The sequence below is a fragment of the Adiantum capillus-veneris genome, chromosome 15 (assembly GCF_014529385.1).
Source record: "Adiantum capillus-veneris isolate H3 chromosome 15, ASM1452938v2, whole genome shotgun sequence".
Taxonomy (NCBI): domain Eukaryota; kingdom Viridiplantae; phylum Streptophyta; class Polypodiopsida; order Polypodiales; family Pteridaceae; genus Adiantum; species Adiantum capillus-veneris.
This window is the reverse complement of record NC_140945.1, coordinates 124,878,554-124,897,718: the sequence shown is the minus strand read 5'-3', so window position 1 is coordinate 124,897,718 and position 19,165 is coordinate 124,878,554. Positions and strand designations below refer to the sequence as shown.

Sequence of the window (19,165 nt, the reverse complement as noted above, 5' to 3'; positions counted from 1 at the left end):
TCTATGAGTGAAAAGAGGCACGAGGGGAGGCTGGACAAGCCCTTCTTTCTTGAGATTCCTGTCACTCTTCAAAAACACGATTAGGAATCGACACGCCCAAATGACTTGGGTTCGTGCGACCTCAACAAGCAAAAATAAATATGTGGTTCTTGTGGTTCTTTCCTTGAGTGATACAAAACACTGCCAAAGCTCTGATACCAATGTAGGGTGCAGCGGAAGTGAATGTTGAACTTTACTCAAGATGAGTGCTCCGAACTGTGCTCAAGGTTCCTTTTACTTACGGAAGGGAGAGCCTTCCGTTCCTTAGTGAGAGAGTGCAATGGACACAAACAAAGTGGATGTACACTGTGAATGAAGGTGCTGAGACTGAGAGATAGAGAGAGAAGAATACAACACCAGAATGCTGTCAGACCCTCCACCGAAGGCCCCACTCTCTATGGCGAGAGCGGTCTACTTATGATTGCACAAATCTTTACAATGCTTTGGACTTACCGAGGATGTCGACGAGATGAGGACGACAACGAGACGGGCTGAAATCTGAGAATGCTAAGGGCTGAATCTGCAAATCTTTATCTGCTAAATTTTGACTCTATGTCGGTGACGATGTCGATGACGACGATGCGACGACAACACGCTGATGCTGAAATCTGCGTTTTCCGGGCTGAAACTGTAAACCTTGATGAATGTGACCGTGCGGCGAGGATCTGTTGCGGGAAGGTGAAATTTGCGAGGTTCGGGGGTTCTGTTGCGGATATTGACTGCTGAAAACTGAAAACGCTGATGCTAACTGAGGTCTTGTCGTGAAATCTGCAAAAACACTGATGGTCTCAGGCTGCTGCAAAAACGCTAGGGCTGAAAACTGCTATCTGCTGTGGAATCTGCTAACGCTAGGGAATCTACTGTCTTCTGTTGTCGCCGGGGCTGATCTGCTGTGCAAAAACGTCAGGGCTGATCTATCTTGCAAAAACGGTAGCTTCTCAGATGGGCTGAAAACGCTAGGTCTGTTGCGAGGGTTGGTCTTGTTGAGAAGTTGCCTATTGAGCAAGTGCTCATGCTGCCTCTTCTGCCAGAAAGTGCTAGCTCTGGTTTGCTTATATATTATCTTAGCAAAATTGCCCTACCTAGTTTCCAACAAAAGTCACCTAAAAATAATAAGTGAAAAATGTCAAAAACAGGGAAAATAGGTTTTCTGCTCTGTAAAATGATCCTAATGGATTCTGATGGTACTGCTGATGATCATGCTGTGTGCAACCGGAGGATATGCATCTAATCTAAGCGTCTAGACATGGACGGTCTGCGAACAGACTCACAAAAGTGCCAGATCACTTCTTGACTTGACTGAACTGAACCCTGGTCATGTTGTACCTTGTCCACGGACACATAGGGTTGGATGTGTCACGTGACACTTTTTCCCACCTTACGTCGATTGGCCGGCCGCTAAGTGCACAGTCCGCTCTCAATAAGTGAAAAGAGGAACAAGGGGAGGCTGGACAAGCCCTTCTTTCTTTGGTTTCCTGTTACTCTTCAAAAACACGATTACGAATCGACACGCCCAAGTGGACTTGGGTTACGTACGACCGCAACAAGCAAAAAAAAAATCTTGTGGTTCTTTCCTTGAGTGATACAGAACACTGCCAAAGCTCTCATACCAATATAAGGTGCAGCAGAAGTGAATGTTGAACTTTGCTCAAGATGAGTATTGACTGTAATCTGATAATCATGTTGTGTGCAACCAAAGAAAATGCAACTACTCTAAGTGCCTAGACATGCACGGCCTGCAAACAGACTCAGAAAGGTGCCAGAACACTTCCTAAGCTGAACTAAACCCTAGTCATGAAGTAGCTTGTCCACATGCACATAGGGTTAGATGTGCACGTGACACAAAAGCTGGCGCCCAACGTAAATCACGGAAATCCATACAGGCTGCCACGTCAGCAAGTCAACGTAAAACCCGGAAATCCGTAGAGGCTGTCACGTTAGCAGTCAACGCAAAATCCGAAAATCCGTACTATTGCCATGTCATCAGCTTCTACACTGTCTTTTGTGAGTGTGTGAGGGTCCAGCTTTATTTTAATGCCTTTATGTCCGTTGGGCCCCATCGGACGGGGTCCCATAAGTTGGTAGGACTTCTTGTGCTGTTGCTTGTTCTTCTTAGAGTTTAGGCCCCTCGCCCGTGATTTGAAGGTTGACTTTGTTCTTCAACGACTTGACGCGTCAGCAGTTTGTGACATCCCCCCTTCTTGAAAGAAAGTAACCGTCCGCAATTACAGCATATCAACAAAACAACTCAAGTTGGCTCAAAAGTTTCCGATAGACAATCAGTTTGCTCTTTTTTTGTTAAGGAGTTGGCTTCTCCTTTCGGCTCTTTTGATCAAGGAGTTGGCTTCTAGAACCTTTCGTCCATATCGAAACTCTTGATATTCCGGCATGGTAAAATTAGCCATCACACCCACACCACATTGATCTTCCATAGGTGTCTTGCTACACTAAAAATACATACCCATGCAATCTCATCCAATTAGGAATATTCAGTGGTTGACACATCACAATGCAACACAAATGCTGACATATGCATGTTACAAGACACAACGAACAGCGCCGCTGAGCACTCCCCCGAGACAAACGGTCTACGGTATGAAGCTACTTAACGACTACCTCGTCACTCCCCCCACAAATAATCTAAAAAGGTTCGGGCCATGAGCTCGGAGGATTATACAACCAAACGCTCCCTAGACCGAAGCTTGCGTCACTTGGAGGTTCAAGCATACAACCAAACGCTCCCAAGACATCCTGTCTGCATCGTTCGGAGGTTTTCTAGCATACAACCAAACGCTCCCCAGACATCCCGTCTGCGTCGTTCCAAGCTTCAAACAATACCAAAACAGCGTTTCTCACTACTACACCCGGGAGTAAAATCACCAATCATTGAAACCAGTATTAAAACCAGAGTCAAACAATTCAAATCGGCACCAAGACAGGTTTAAAACAGATACCATCCATTTCAAACAAATTCCAAACACGATCACCAAACAAGTTCCAAACAGAACTCAAGCTTAAAAAGCAATCTCGACATCAGCCGAGCTCGAAAAGTTGACTGACTTTCCATCCTGAAACCTGCACCAAAAATTATGGTTAGGTTCTTTTCATAAGGTCGTAGCCGGCCACAACATCGTCCATTAGCTCTTGGACAGACACTGTTCCTCTGGCCGCGATGGTAGTCCCAAGACATAACAATCACACTGGACCTCCAAGGTTATCAGCTCGAAAGGAGACACCTACTGAGAGATGTGGAGTAAGTCAAGTTATAATCTGCTAGGGTTTCCGTGGCAAGCATTTCAAGATACCCCACTTTGCCAAAAGTTGCACTCTGAAGGAAGGTTTCAAAAACCTTACTTCGGGCAAAAATTTTCTTGAAAGCTTGCCGAGTCCTTGGAGGGTGCGCCTTGGTAGCTATAAACATCAACATCTGCATGGCACTGCTTTTGAGGAAAACAGTGACTCAAGAGTCGAAACATATCTTGGATCCTTCTTTTGCAAGTGATATTTATGGCTTATGCTCTGTAAGACATGAGCGGTAAAGACGGGAGCGCGCCCGATGCGCGATGAAGTAAGGGTGGGAGTGGCTAATAAGTCCGGGGTCGGAACCCGAAGATACTTCAAACAAAATTCTAGTTTGCTCTGTCTGCTATTTTGTAGGACCGGTATGCTTTCAGAAAAGCACACGCCTAATGCTCTGGTACCACTGTCACAAGACGGGCACCACGTGCCAACGAAAAAGAACAGACTGAACAGACTTTTAGCACTTCAATAACAACTGAATTGAAAGAGAGAGAGAGCACACGCCACACGGAGTGGCGGAGTTCCACCCCAGAGAGTATTGGCCCCAAACACCCCTTTCGGTATTTCTTTTTATTACTTGAACTCGGTACAATGTCGGTACTCTCGCTCTGCACCTTCTCACTGAAGCTTGCCAGAGAATGAGCCCTCTGCACTTATTTAAAATTTTAAATGCCCTTGGCCTTGAAAAGCGGTTACATGAAAAGCAATCAAACTCAAAAGCAACTTGTCCCAAAAGCTGGCGCTAAAAACTGCCCAACGTAAATCACAGAAATCCATACAAGCTGCCACATCAACAGGTCAACGTAAAATCGGGAAATCCGTTTAGGCAACCACGTCAGCAATCAGCGCAAAATTCGGAAATCCGTACTTTGCCACGTCCTCAACTTATACGCTGTCTTTTGTGAGTGTGTGAGGGTCCACCTTCATTTTAATGCCTTTATCTCACTTGGGCCCCATCGAACGGGGTCCCATAAGTTGGTAGGACTTCTTCTTTTGTTGTTGCTTGTTCTTCCTAGGGTTTAGGCCCCTCGCCCGTGATTTGAAGGTTGGCTCTGTTCTTCAGTGTCTTGACATGTCAGCAGTTTGTGACATAAGGCATGCTGAGTCATGTCGGCAGTTTGTGACATAAGGCATGCTGAGTCTGGAGGGGCGTGGAATCAGCAAAGTCAAGCATGTTTGAAACATGCTTGACTTTGCTGTTCTAAACATGCTTGAACACTCGTTTTTAAGCCTGAGGTTTAAAACCTTTAAAAAATGAGTGGCCAGTTTGAAAGGGGTCACATTTTATAACATCAGAAGCGTGAGATTTGGAAATAAGCCTACCTAGGGATTTTACGAGCCCTCTTTCTCTCTCATGCACATTGCAACGCCATCAGGCTACGGAGCGCACTCGGAGGTGGATGGCAACCACCAGATGCTTGTGCGCGTCCCTCTGTGGATAGCCGCACTTAGACAAGTAATAGAAAAATCTCCTAAAAGGAAGAGACAAGCCCATCTTCTGGGGTCCCCTTGAATCACTTTTAGTTTTATTTTGTGTGAATTTTGTTAACGGTATAACTGAATAGTCTCGAAAGTGTTTGGAGTGCTCGCATTTATTTCTATGACAATCTCACCATCTAGATCCATTCGATCAGCATTTGTGCAATCTAGAAATAGAGAGGAGAGGGGGGGCCCTTGGAAGGGGGGTTGGGACCCCATCCGATGTTAGTCCTCTCTCTCTCTCTCTCTCTCTCTCTCTCTCTCTCTCTCTCTCTCTCTCTCTCTCTCTCTCTCTCTCAACCCTAGCAGCAACAGCCTCCTCCTCCTGCTTCATCCGACCTCCCCCTGGCCGAGGGGGCCGGGGCTGCCCTGCAGGGGGGTCCAGGTTTAGCGAGCAAGCTACAACACTGTCCCAGCCAGCCGGCGTTTTCTGCATCAGTACCGCTTCCCCTGCTCTCTCTCCTCGCATACCTTGCCGTCCTCGTCACTAGCTACCTGGCGTTTCCTGCTCTCTCTCCTTGCATACGCAGCCCCTCGTCACGGACTCCCGAGCTCGTCCTCGTCATGGCTAGCCTACCTTGAGTTAGCTTCTTCAACCTCGCCAGTGTTCTCCCCTCAGCCAACCCTTCTTAGGTTTTGTTTCTCTCTTTTTCTCTATTCTACCCTCTTTATGGACCCTCAGTCCTTAACTGATATGTATCAGCCCGCACTGAGAAGAGATTGTTGTAATATATACCTTCATAAGTTCAGAATAGTTCACAACATTGTTGTAATGTTGTGTTTTTGGTCCCATGGGTCATACACGACCTCCCCCACATCAGCCACTCAGCCCCACCAATAGCTCTCTCTCTCTCTTCTGCGCACCAGCAAAAAACACACAACAGCCCTCTATTTTTTGAGCCCCCTTGGGGTATGTGGGCACCCTGTGGGGGCTAAGGGGCCAAGGCCCAAAAAAATTCAGACCCACAGTACAGAATCATCCACCCACAGATATGGAGAAGATGACTTTCTCTGCTGCTGTGAAGATGGGAGGACCACCAATCCCACCACCCCTATCAAAACCATCGCAATGGGAAACCTACCTGCTTCAAGAACTCAAAAAGGTACAAACCGAGCTTACCCTAATGAAAGCAGACATAGCTACGAAAGATGAGAAAATCTTGCGGTTAGAAGCACAGCTACAACTCAAAGAACAGCAAGAACATACACACAAGGAAGAGAACAATGAGGCAAACATGAATTCAGCACCTACACATGTAACCCACACTTTAGTATCAAAAGTTATCTCAGAAATGCAAGAAAGAGACCAAGTGCAGGCAAATAAAAAAGTTATCAGGATTGGTGGTATGCCGGATGATTGGACCCAAGTTGTCATAGAAGAGGACGAATACATGACAGAAACAACCATATGGAAGCACAAGTTAGGAAAAGCAGTGCCTTTTGTGGACCTTGGAGATCCAATCTACGTGGAGGTCAAAGGGAAGCAAGCAGCAATACATTATGATACTATGGAGGAGAAGATAGCTGTGATGAAGCAAACAAAATCACTACAAGGCACTAAGGTGTGGATTTCGGATGAACTCACCCCTTTGCAGCTTAAGGATTGAGCCAGTGAATTAGCAAAAGTACGTGAAGCAAGGAAAGAAGGTAAATGGGCAGTATATAGAGCTGGAAAAGCACTCATTAGAGAATTCAAGAATCCCACACCCCCAAAGTAGAGATTATCTCTCCTTATATATATATTTTGATGTAAATTCATGGATTATCACCCCTTATGTAAAACTAAGCTTTTATGAGTCATAAAAGCCTGGAAGCACTGTATAACAGTAAGCTCATGACCATGGAGCTCTGAGCTACTGTGAATTTTGGTTTTTTTTTTTCCCTTACCTGATGAACTAGACCCCATAGAAGATGGATGTATCTGTTTTGTCCTATAGGTCGAGTTCAGCCTCCTAGAGGACGTTAATATATCTTTCTTTCTTTCTTTCTTTCTCTCTCTCTCTCTCGCGTCACGAACCCTAATTCACCTGCAAAACAATGCCACGAACCCTAATTCACCTACAGGCATCAAGACAGCTAGGCACAAGCGGACAGGGCAGCAGCACACAGACGGGCAGGACAGCAATGAGCTATGGAACGCAAAACAATTGCAGGTCATTACTGATCAGCAGCTTTGTGCGTGCGCAGATGGTTGTAGGCGGCCAGTTAGGGTTTGCAAAGGCAGAACGCGACGCGTGCAAGCTTGAAGGAGGGGACGTCAACGGGAGAAAACCCTAGCATAACAGCGCTGGCTGATTTTCCTCTCGACAGAAATACCCCAAAAGACCTCAAGTGCAGCCAGAAAATTGTAGTCCAGCTTGTTGTGGCTGCGGGAAAGAGGCTGCATGACAGTGCCCTCAAAGGCATACAGAGTCCAATGGAGAGGGTGGAGGTGGAGGCAGCCCACCACTCTAATTCACCCTCTTCCCCCTCATGGCATCCCCAACAGGGAAGAAAGTCACATTTATGGCCACGAACAAGCGATTGGCAATCATGGAGGAGATGAAGGAGTACAGGGCGGAGATGGAAGAGTGGAAGAAAGAGAAGGCGATCTGCCTTCAATGGAAAATCAGCGAGGACAAGCTTCGGAAAATGGAACTTCGGACTGAAATTGAAGAGCTCAAGAAGCAGATTTCAGCCCTTAAGCAAGAGGTAGCCGAGGCAAGAACTAGAGGTGGACTTGAAGAGGGAGAAATCCAGCCCTCAATGATGGAAGAACTTAAGGTAATCAAAGAACAAATGCAAGCCATCAAGGAAGAGGAGAAGCAACAGGAAGCAAAACGTCTTCGTGAGTAGAGGTGATCACCAAAAACCAGAAGAAAGTGGATGAGAGGAGAAGTGGATAGCGGTCGCCAAGAAGTAAAAAGGAAAAGAGGTATCAACCCCCACTCCCACCATCATCAACATGACACTTGAAGAGGAACAACGAAGACGAACAAGGGCTTTACATGTGAGAGTCACCGGCCTCAAAGACCGGGATCAAGTCGACGAAGAAGTGAAGGAGTGGGCTCTCATTTGGCGCTTCCCCTCAAAAAGACTGGTGTCTTTCTTGGCGACAACCTTACCCTTTCACAGCTTTCCCACATGAAAGGAAGTCATGCTAGAGATTAAGGCCGCAAGAGAAAAGGGGAAGATAGCCTTTTACAAAGATGGTCGGGTGGTGATTGTAGAGCAGAGCTCTACATGACGGTGTGTAAGGTGCAGCGGAAGTGAATGTTGAACTTTGCTCAAGATGAGTGCTCCAAACTGTGCTCAAGGGTTCCTTTTACTTACGGAAGGGAGAGCCTTCCGTTCCTTTAGTGAGAGAGTGCAAATGATCACAAACAAAGTGGTTAACACTGTGAATGAAGGTGTTGAGACTGAGAGATACAGAGAGAAGAATACGATACCAGAATGTTGTCAAACCCTCCTCTAAGGACCCCACTCTCTATGGCGAGAGAGGTCTACTTTTGATTGAACAATCCTCGTACAATGGTTTAAATGCAATGGACTTGCCGACGATGTCGACGACGATGATGGTGGGCTAAAAACTGCAAATGCTAGGGACTGAAATCTGCAAATCTTGTATCTGCTAAATTCTGACTCTATGTTGGCGACGATGGCGATGACGACGACGCGACAACGATGCGCTGAAACTGCAGATGTTGAAATCTGCAAATAGCTAGCTGAATCTACAAACGTTGGCTGATCTGACCATGCAGCGAGGATCTGCTGCGGGAAGGTGAGATCTGCAAGGTTTGGGGGCTGCGGTACGGAATCTAACTGCTGAAAATGCAAAACGCTGATGCAAGTGAAGGTTCTGTCGCCGGGAATCTACAAAACGCTGATGGTAGTGTGCAATTGCAAAAACGCTGGGCTGATTATTGTCTGCTGCAAAAACACTAGGGAATCTGCTGTGAATCTGCTAACGCCAGGCTAATCTGCAAGTTGCAAAACACTAGGGCTGATCTGCAAATGCTGAAAATGCTAGGCTGTTCTTGATGGCTGAAAAACGCTAGGAGTTCTTGCCGGGGGTCTTGCTGAGACGGTGCACTGCCAGACACTGGGTCCCTGCTGCCTCTTCTGCCAGAAAGTGCTAGCGCTAGCTTTTCTTATATAGTTCCTTAGCCAATTTTCCCTACCTAGTTTCCCAACAAAGTCACTTATTAATAATAAGTGAAAAATAGCTAAAATAGGGAAAATAGGTCTGTGAACTGTAAAAATGCTCCTGATGGGTTCTGATGGTAATCTGATGATCATGTTGTGTGCAACCAGAGGAAATGCGACTACTCTAAGTGTCTGGACATGCACGGTCTGTGAACAGACTCACAAAGGTGAATTGAACCCTAGTCATGAAGTAGCTTGTCCACCTGCACATATGGTTAGATGTACACGTGACATCCCCTCCTTTTTAAGTGAGGTACTCGCACCGAACTGTATGGCGTCGAGGGAGATTGCCAACAGCGTCTGGATGAATCCTAGGAAGGACTCTTCACCGGCCCACTCTGATGTGTGGTTCGTGCGATACTTGAACTTCATAAAGATCTGCAACGCTTGCTTCTTTGAGGCGCGCCGAAAGCAACACAAAGTCATCTGAGGCTCTACTTCAATGGTCCAACTGCGTCTATGGACGTAGGTCCACCTTCTTCAAGAATCTCCCAGGAGGAAAATTCCTGAAATTACTTCCAACACAAAACCATGAACATACCCATTCCATGTAAAGTGACTGGAAAAAGACTATTCTTTCGAAAAAATTGTGCATGCAATGCAGATGAACAAAGTGACGGAGTGCCAAACCGTTCATCAAACACACGCAAACCGTGAGATCGAATCTTGACTTTCTGATCTAAATCTAGCAACTGTGGCAAATCACAATGGAAATGCCAATGCTTGATGCTCAATCCTTCTTGTGCTCTTTCGGATATTGTGTCATGCCAAGGAAGAGACATGGAATGTAAATTCCTTGAATGCAAACATTTCATCTTTTCATGAGTAATTCGCATACATCCGTGCTCATTCATGAGTCAATCGTGTTCTTCATACAATAAGGCATGCCTAGACTAAAATCCAGGAAACCATCACAAACGAAACACTCGGACAATGCATGCTGACTAATCATGCGCACACATAATACTTCTTGTGGGGGTTCTTGGGACCTCGACTCAAGAGCCAAGATCGGTTCTTCGTGATTGATAGAATCTGCAATGAGGTTAGCTTCACTAGAAAAAGCATCAACTAAACCATCATCCTTGTGAACAATCACATCTTTATCCTGCAAATCATCATCCTTGTGAATAAACACATCTGTATCATGCAAATCATGTGTGTCGTGCTTTGGAGAAGACAAGACTGAGAGAGTCTCCTTCTCCTGATTCTTTTCAAGCTTCGCGTGCACATTAGAAATGAGAGATGAAGAATGAACAACTTCCTCCCCACGAATGACAATGGGAGAGTCTCTTTTGGCATTGAAAGTGAAAGTATTGGCTGCCCAATCAATGAGAGGGTTATGCACACGAAACCATCGAATGCCTAAAAGCATATCACATCCTGAAAGAGGAGATACTACAAATTTTCTGCGAAAGGATGCTTGTTGAACAGTGAACACATCAAGGCACTCTTGCGAGATGAGAGAGTCCATACCGGGAGCGAAGCCTAACACCTCGAAAAGAGATGTCTTGCTAACCTCCAAGCAGGCTCTTTCGACAAGAGAGTCACTTATCACATCGTGCGTACTGCCTGGATCAAACAATATGACAAAACACTGACCCTTCACATGACCATAACACTTAATGAGAGACTCATCAATGGGAGGATCATGAGAAACTTGGGTCACACTCGTGTTCTCATTTATTGCATTGACAAAGGATGTGGGTTCTGTGGGTTCTTTAGATTCATTAGAGTCAAGCTTAGGACATGACTTTTTTATCTGACAATGATTACATCGACCTTCCTTAGAATAAATGCTTTGCTCTTCCGACGTGATGTATCCTCCTAAAATTCCTTGTTCTGCCTTTGCATCTGGAGTGAGCTTAGGTTTAGCAATTGTGTTTGCTTTACCCTTAGGTTCATTTGGAGAGTTCTTTTCTAAGAGACTAGAGGAAGATTGGTTAGAAGAGTTACCATTCTTACCGTTCTGAGGGTTCTGAAAAGTCTAAGAGCTACTTTGCGAAGTCTTGTTCTCCTTGGGCTTTCCCTTATTGTGCTTCATCTCCTGTGCGAGAGCAATCGCTATCGCCTTGTTGAGATCTACGGGATCGAGGACTTCGACATCAAACCTAATATAGTCGTCCAACCCAAAAATGAAAGCCTCTTTGCACTCATCATCCAATTTGCAAAATTGGGTGCCGAGCTGCAAAACACCATTAGAGAAAGACATAACTTGCAAACCATTTTGCTTGAGACTGCGCCAATCGTCCTTCAACCATTCTAGGTATTGTGCTGGCATAAACCGCGCCTTGAGCTTGTCTTGGAAGTCGGCCCAATTGAAGGAAAGGGACGCGTCTTCGTCCCCTGCCTTTAGGTGCACGGCCAACTGTGCCTCTTGCCATGCGTGGTACCAATTAATGGAATCACCGGCAAGGTACATGGCTGTCGTCAAAACCTTGCTATTCCCTGTCTTCTTAGTTGTCGCAAAATAAGCATTAAATTGATGCAACCAAGAATGAATAACACTAGCATCCATCTTACCGTCATACTTACTGAACATGATCTTCTCTGTGACGGGGTTGTTGGAGTTCGAGTCTCTGCTACTTGATGAACTACCAACATCTTTGACCGGCTCGGGTTTCGGAGGTGAGTACCTGTAGGACCAACTCTTGCATGCGTTGGTCTCTTTGCGCTTCACGCTCACGCTCCAAGGCTACCCTTCTGTCTTCGACCGCCAAGCGCGCTTGCTCGCGCTCACGCTCTGAGGCTAACCGTCTTTCTTCGCGCTCGTGATCCAATTCGGCCTTTCTTTCTTTGGGCTCACAATCCAATTGTGCCTTTCTTGCGTTGTGCTCGCGATCCAATTCTCCCTTTCTTTCTTCGGCCGCCAAGCGCGCTTGCTCGCGCTCATTCTCTAAGACTGCCGTTCTTTCTTCGCGTTCACGATCAAATTCTACCTTTCTTTCTTCGCGCTCACGCTCCAAGGTGACGCGTTGCGCTTCTTGTCGTATCATCATGTCCATCATCGTCTTGACCAAAGCCTCCATAGGATTTGGTGCAATCCTTGGCGTAGATGGGGAAGGGGAGGGTCGGAAAAACCTCCTCGTGGGGAAAATTCTTCTTCGCAACTCCCATGCTCATCACCTCCATGTGAACTATCCCTTCCGCTTCGGGTGATGACCATACACTGAAGTCTTGGGTTCTTAAGTTCACGAGGAACTTGGGGTCTTGAGGTTCTTGAGGTTCTTTCTTTAGCTTGGAATCTGTGTTAGAGAAGAATCTTCTCTTACCCAAGCTCTACTCTTCCCTGCGGGCGTACCCCTTGGCGGCCTTGCGCTCACACCAAGGTTGCTTTTTCCCACCTCACGTCGATTGGCAGGATGCTAAGTGCACGGTCCGCTCTCAATGAGTGAAAAGAGAGACAAGGGGAGGCTGGACAAGCCCTTCTTTCTTGGGTTTCCCGTCACTCTTCAAAAACACGATTAGAAATCGACACGCCCAAGTGGACTTGGGTTACGTGCGACCGCCACAAGCAAAAAAAAATTCTTGTGGTTCTTTCCTTGAGTGATACAAAACACTGCCAAAGCTATGATACCAATGTAAGGTGCAACGGAAGTGAATGTTGAACTTTGCTCAAGATGAGTGCTCTGAACTGTGCTAAAGGGTTCCTTTTACTTACGGAAGGGAAAGCCTTCCATTCCTTTAGTGAGAGAGTGCAAATGATCACAAACATAGTGGTAAACACTATGAATGAAGGTGCTGAGATTGAGAGATAGAGAGAGAAGAATACGACACCAGAATGTCGTCAAACCCTCCTCTAAGAACCCCACTCTCTATGGCGAGAGAGGTCTACTTTGATTGCACAATCAGCGGAGACGACAGCGATGACGACGGCGATGACGACGCGACGACGATGCGCTGAAAACGTAGATGTTGAAATCTGCGAATAGCGGGCTGAATCTACAAACGCTGGCTGATCTGACCGTGCGGCGAGGGACTGCTGCGGGAAGGTGAGATCTGCGAGGTTTGGGGGCTGCGGTACAGAATCTTACTGCTGAAAATGCAAAACACTGATGTAAGTGAAGGTTCTGTCGCCGGGAATCTGCAAAACGCTGATGGTAGTCTGCAATTGTAAAAACACTGGGATGATTGTTGTCTGCTGCAAAAACGCTAGGGAATCTATTAACGCCAAGCTGATCTGCAAGTTGCAAAACGCTGGGGCTGATCTGCAAATGCTGAAAACGCTAGGCTGTTCTTGATGGCTGAAAAACGCTAGGAGTTCCTACCGGGGCTCATGCTGAGAAGATGCACTGCCAGACACTGGGTCCCTGCTGCCTCTTCTACTAAAAGGTGCTAGTGCTAGCTTTTCTTATATAGTTCCTTAGACAATTTGCCCTACAAAGTTTCCCAACAACGTCAGTTATTAATAATAAGTGAAAAATGGCTAAAATAGGGAAAATAGGTATGTGCATTGTAAAAATGCTCCTGATGGGTTCTGATGGTAATCTGCTGATCATGTTGTGTGCAACCAGAGGAAATGCAACTACTCTAAGTGTCTGGACATGCACGGTCTGCGAACAGATTCACAAAGGTGCCAGAACACTTCCTAAGCTAAATTGAACCCTAGTCATGAAGTAGCTTGTCCACCTGCATAAAGGGTTAGATGTGCACGTGACACGGTGTGAGACCTATGGGATCACACTCACGATGGCTACTTGGAATTGTAACGGGTCTATGAGGTTGGACGTTGGTGCCTTTAAGGACAGTTTCAAAGATAGGGACATTGTATTCTTATCAGAGACTCACCAGACTCCTGGATAGCTGATGCCACATGTGGTGGGATATATATGAGAAACAGCCCACAAGACAGTCACGAGATCTGAACATGGGAGTCCTCCCGCATAACCTAAAAAGGTCCGGGTTAGAAGATATAGAGGCCTTTTACAACCAAACGCCTCCCAAACCGTAGCCTGCGTCGTTTTGAGGTGTTGAGAGTAACCACTGCTTAGACTTCTTAATACTCTTCCCGCATAACCATCCAGGTCCGGGTTGAGAGTAACAACAATATATATTTTATTTTATTTTTTAGAATACAACCAAACGCTCCCCAGACATCCCCGTCTACATCGTTCAGAGGTTTTCAAGCATACAACAAAACGCTCCCAAGCATCCCGTCTGCGTCGCTCCGAGGTTCAAACAATACCAAGACAGCATTTCTCACTACTCCACCCGGGAGTAAAATCACCAATCAATGAAACCAGTATCAAAACCAGAGTCAAACATTTCAAATCGGCACCAAAACAGGTTCTAAACAGATACCATCCATTTCAAACAAATTCCAAACAGGATCACCAAACAAGTTCTCAAACAGATTTCAAACTTAAAAAGCAATCTCGACATCAGTTGAGCTCGAAAAGTCGACTAACTTTCCATCCTGAACCGTGCACCAAAAATTACGATTAGATTCCTTCCATAAGGTCGTTGTCACAAGGATGTGGCAACTGCTAACCTTAGTTGTTGGTTTTTTTCCAATGATTTTTGTTTTATTTTTGAGACCCTCTTTTTGAAGTTGCAAATGATCGCACATTGTATGGGCAATGTGAACGGTAATTTCACCCGCAGACGGGAAGTTGGTCGGCACTGGAATTCGTACAGTAAGAGGATGTCTAGGCTCAGTTCAAGATCATGTAGGTCCCCCCGTCGCACTTAGCAAGTTGGTGGATACTAGGGAGTAAGTTAAATAAAGGCATAAAGCCAAGGTGGGTCACAAAATCTATTCGCGTCATTACCTCCGGAATGACAAGGGGAACATTTTAGAACTTTACTGCAAAGTCAATTGGGCAACCAGTCGGGAGATTTTTAAGCGGCAAGCCCGAAGCAGGAAACTGTGTAAACGTGCCAGGTGGCACAATTTAGTGCACTTTCCTCTTGCAAAAAAATGGGCGTTGAATTTTAAGCTGAAAGGAGCTTCATTTGCAGCCTACCACAGGTTAAGAGCTATTGATTACAAGCTTTCCCTCTCATGTACAATGTGGTGCAAGAAGTCATGTCCTGCACACCCCACACTGCTCTCTCTTCCCTACGTGCAGTAATGTGATGCCCCACAAGAGGGCTCTTCATTTGACTCGTGTAAAATTGTGTGGTTACATGCGTTTTTGCTGAGGCAAGAGCCTCCCTGAGCAAGAACAGGAGTAGCTGACTGCTGCTCCAAAAGCAGGCACCGGTGAGGGTGATAACCTCATCGTACAAGTGCGATTTCAGTGCTGGTTATGAACGGTATTTTGACTGTTTTTCAGCCATACGGACGCCATAAATCCTTGGGAATAGTACCCCACTGCTAGAGGGCAATTCAAGGACTGTTTAGAGCTGAAAACAGGGCAAAAACCAGTAAATACAGCATGCTGAATTTACTGTTTTCGGGCAAGAATCAGAGGGTTTATGTCAATGGAAGCGAGTTCCAGCAGGGGAATTGGTTTCGGGTAAGTTTTGGGCTATTATGCTGCCGAAATTTTGCCAAAGCAGGTGGTATCTAGCAGGATACAGGCAAAGAATTCCCATGACTTTTCTTTGTAATTACCCTCTTAAAGAATAAAGAAATACCGAAAGGGGCGCCAATTTTGGGCCCTACAGGTTGTCGGCATCTGCTCGGAGCATTCTAGCTTCTGAGCCGTGTGTGCACTTAAGTGTTAATTCCCGTCGTAGGTTACCTTTCAAAAGTGCTCTCTGTGTGTGTCTAAAGTAAAAAATTCGGGTGAAAGCCAAAGCCTACCGCCCCACATGCCGGTTTCAAGGTTCCGTTGCCGGGACATCAATCACTTTTTCCTCAAGAAGTGAGCCTCGGTTGTTTTGGGTAATGACACAGAGTACAGGAACGCAGGATTACACTATGGCCGACAAAGGGAAGGGCATTATAAGAAGAGGGTTCCTCTTCGAAGACAGACGGAAAATTCCTATGGTATTCGAGATTGGCGAGAGCTCACGGCCATACCCGTCTGTACCTCTTGTTAAAGCGAATGTCCCTCTGATACAGGGCTTTATGACTGGACAACTTAAGGATGATGCGTTAAGGACTCAGTTAGTTGCCGCGGTGAATATGTTTTCGTAACTGGTGTAGAACCCAAGGTTTATGGAGTTCTTGCAAGCGCCACCAGTGCCACAGCAAAATAGGCAACCTACACCGCGAACAGAGCTTGTTGAGGCTCAAGCCCAAGTACTTCATGCGTCTTAGCAAGATAGGAAGCACTCGCATGTTGCGGAGTCAGGGGCTCCAAAACAGGTTCCTCCCGTCCTTGAACAGGTGGTTAAGACGCCTATTTCACCGGCTATGCCAGTTCAGCCCGCAACCTTTCAGAGCCCGCATGCTCGCCACCTTCCAAAGCCCCCATGCTGTCTTGAATGGACAGGGAATTGGATACCAGGCAATGCACCCAGTTTTTCCACCACCCACGGTACATCCGGGGTATTTCGGGGGTGGATCTGTATTCCAGAGTATGGTTGGTTATGCGCCTGGAAGTCAGTTGTAGATGCCAGGAACAGTGTTTGGGGGCATGCAAGGCATGATGCCAAACCCCATGTATGGTAGCATTGGTATGCAGCAAGGTTTTCAAAGCAACCAGGGCCAGTTTGAGGTGCCACAAGCTCATTTTGGCATGGCTGGTTTTTCTGGGCAGCAGCCAGATATGGCACCTCTTACGCAAAATGTTAATGGCCAAGATGTGCCGATGATGCCTACTACAGTGCCAATGTTGCAGACTATTCCTTATGACAATTTGGGGGCACTGGAAAAGCCGAAAGCTTACAAAGAAGGTGGTACAGCTGTAAAGTTTAGCACTTTCAGTGGCTTCGAGGATAAAGCAAAGGCTCACTTTCCTCCAGCAATTTGATACAGCTTATATAGGAGGGAATTTTACAGAGGCCTCTAAGGTCAAGAAAGCTCCCACTTTCTTGAAGGACAATGCGCTTACATGGTGGACGACATTATTAACACAAGGACAGGCACCCGCCACTTGGGTCTACTTCAAACAAATGTTTGCATCTGCTTGACTATCAAATGAATTTGAAGCCGACGTCATGACAGATTGGCACCAGCTTACTTCGCCTACTTGTAAGAGCCTACAGGAGTACAACCGGAGGTTTAGCAAAGCATTACTCTCAGTAACGTCCTACAGATTTGTGTCATCGACAGAGCAGATAGAGAAGTATTGTTGTGGGCTGCCTAAAGGGCTTCGGGACTACTGTACCAAGAACAGAGTAGCTACCCTCACCCAACTCATGGAAGTTGCTAACACTGGTCTTGCCTTGTTGAAAGGCGAGGACAGTGGGTTTCCAAGCAACGAAAAAGGAGGGCATCAGAGGAAAAATTTAGCGAAGAAGCCCTTTGATAAAACGGCTCCCCTGAAGCGTCACAGGGGTCAAAAAAGGCCACCAAAGACAAAGATTCAGACGAAACTAATGGAGCGCAGGCAAAGAAACAGAAATATGTGTGTGTGTGCCACTACCCACCAACATGTGCAACTACCTAGTAACCTTAAAAATGACTCCATTTAATAATCATGTTGTATATTGCTATCTGCCTTGAGAAAATGACTTTCAATTGGTCGCAACTTACACCATCCTGCAGTCTTAGGCAGAGCTAGGCATTCACGTACAAGTTCTAAAACTCCCTGTGAACAACTCACCAATACCTCTCAACAGCAAAAAGGAAAGTTACATTTTTCATTTGATTGCAACAACTATCAACAATGCATACGACAGAATAATTTGCATTCAAGAACAAGTAGCATGAAGTAAAAGAAGAGCAATGGCACACCCATGAGTCCGTAGAAGACGCCGACGCTGCCTCGTGCCAAAGATGGACAAGAGAGAGATGAGACTTGCTCGGCAGACCCGTAAAGGTTGCCCAGGGCGAAGGCCATCCATGGCAAAGTTTGCCTCATCTACATGCTCCATCATCTCCCCGGACTCCTGTGCCTCCAAAAGGCTAGAAGTAGGGGGAGCACATGGCCCTAACACACCTGAAAGCTGGGCAGACACTGCCAAGTCTTTTAATGCACGTCCCTCAGTAGAGCTTGCCGCTCTAACCTGCAGAAGGCCATTTCTTGAGTCCATAGTGCTCTTGTCCAGGACTTGACCATGAAGAACAGAATTTGTTGACCCAATTCTGGCATCGCAACTGTCTGTGACAGATCCCTTCACGGTTGCCTGCATCTGACCATCTCCACAGGCAGACTTCGCATGGCAAACCGACCTTGAGGAACCCAACTCTTTACTCTTCACATTGATGCTCGAACTTGTCTTGGCCTTTTTTAGCAAACTTTCTGCTCTGATGAGCTTCTGACCTGCTGAAACGCTTCTTTTGAATTTTCCGTTGAAAGAATCAGCTGAATTTGAAGGTAGGGTTCTTGGGCCCTTGTCAAGCTCCTGCTGCACGGGCTCGGGTCTGTGACTGGGCAAGGAGGAAAACTGAAGAAGGTCATCATTGTCGATGCCAGAGGAGCCCTGAGAGGAAGGAAGAGAGAAACAATTGCGATCGTGCTGTAATGAGTTCCAGAGAGGAGAATTGGGCTCTTCTAAGCTGTCGTCCTGAGAAAATCTGCCTGCTGATGAGAAAGTTCGAGGGACAACCAAACCCAATTCGTCATCGTCTTCGCCTGCGCTACCTTGCGAACCCAACAAATCGGCCCGGCTCCTCCTCTTGTAAGTCCTCACGATCATGGCTGTGGCGGTGTCTGGTAAGAGGCTCCAAAATATGCCTGGTGAAAAAGGAACACCCGAAGAGGCTCGAATTCAAATGCTATGACCCGTGTCCCTAGCACTAAACTACAATAACAAGAACTAGTATCTCACCCGCGTTATTGCGTGCTCTCCCTCCCCCCTAATGTGACATCTGCAAGTAATCTCTATCTATGCATGAGATCAAGGTAGTGATCTGTTGGAATTAGGGTTACAAGGATCACACACAGCTTAGAGGAGATGAAGCAGCTCAAGGCACACAACAGAGAGTGTATTGCTTAGTGCACATTAGAAAGATAAGTTAGCCCTAGAATGATGGGCGTATATACAATGCACGAGGGAAAAACCTTCTAGTAACGAAAAAATGCCCCAGGAGTCATACACATTATTACCACATATACGGTAACAAATCCCCCGTTGGAGTAATGCGGTGAACGAGAGCTGGCACAAA

The 19,165-nt window shown here is 46.3% G+C and overlaps 1 protein-coding gene across 1 annotated transcript in view; it reads right to left on the bottom strand.

The window, feature by feature from the left end:
• LOC147441444 (wings apart-like protein 2) overlaps nt 1-18,799 on the bottom strand; it is a 73,510-nt gene extending 54,711 nt beyond the window's left edge. Inside the window, exon 1 of the mRNA XM_086483087.1 lies at nt 17,792-18,799. Within this exon, the coding sequence (XP_086339213.1) occupies nt 17,792-18,696 (905 nt within the window). The 5' untranslated portion in view covers nt 18,697-18,799. The remainder of the gene's footprint in view (nt 1-17,791) is intronic.
• Nucleotides 18,800-19,165: the final 366 nt, after the last annotated feature.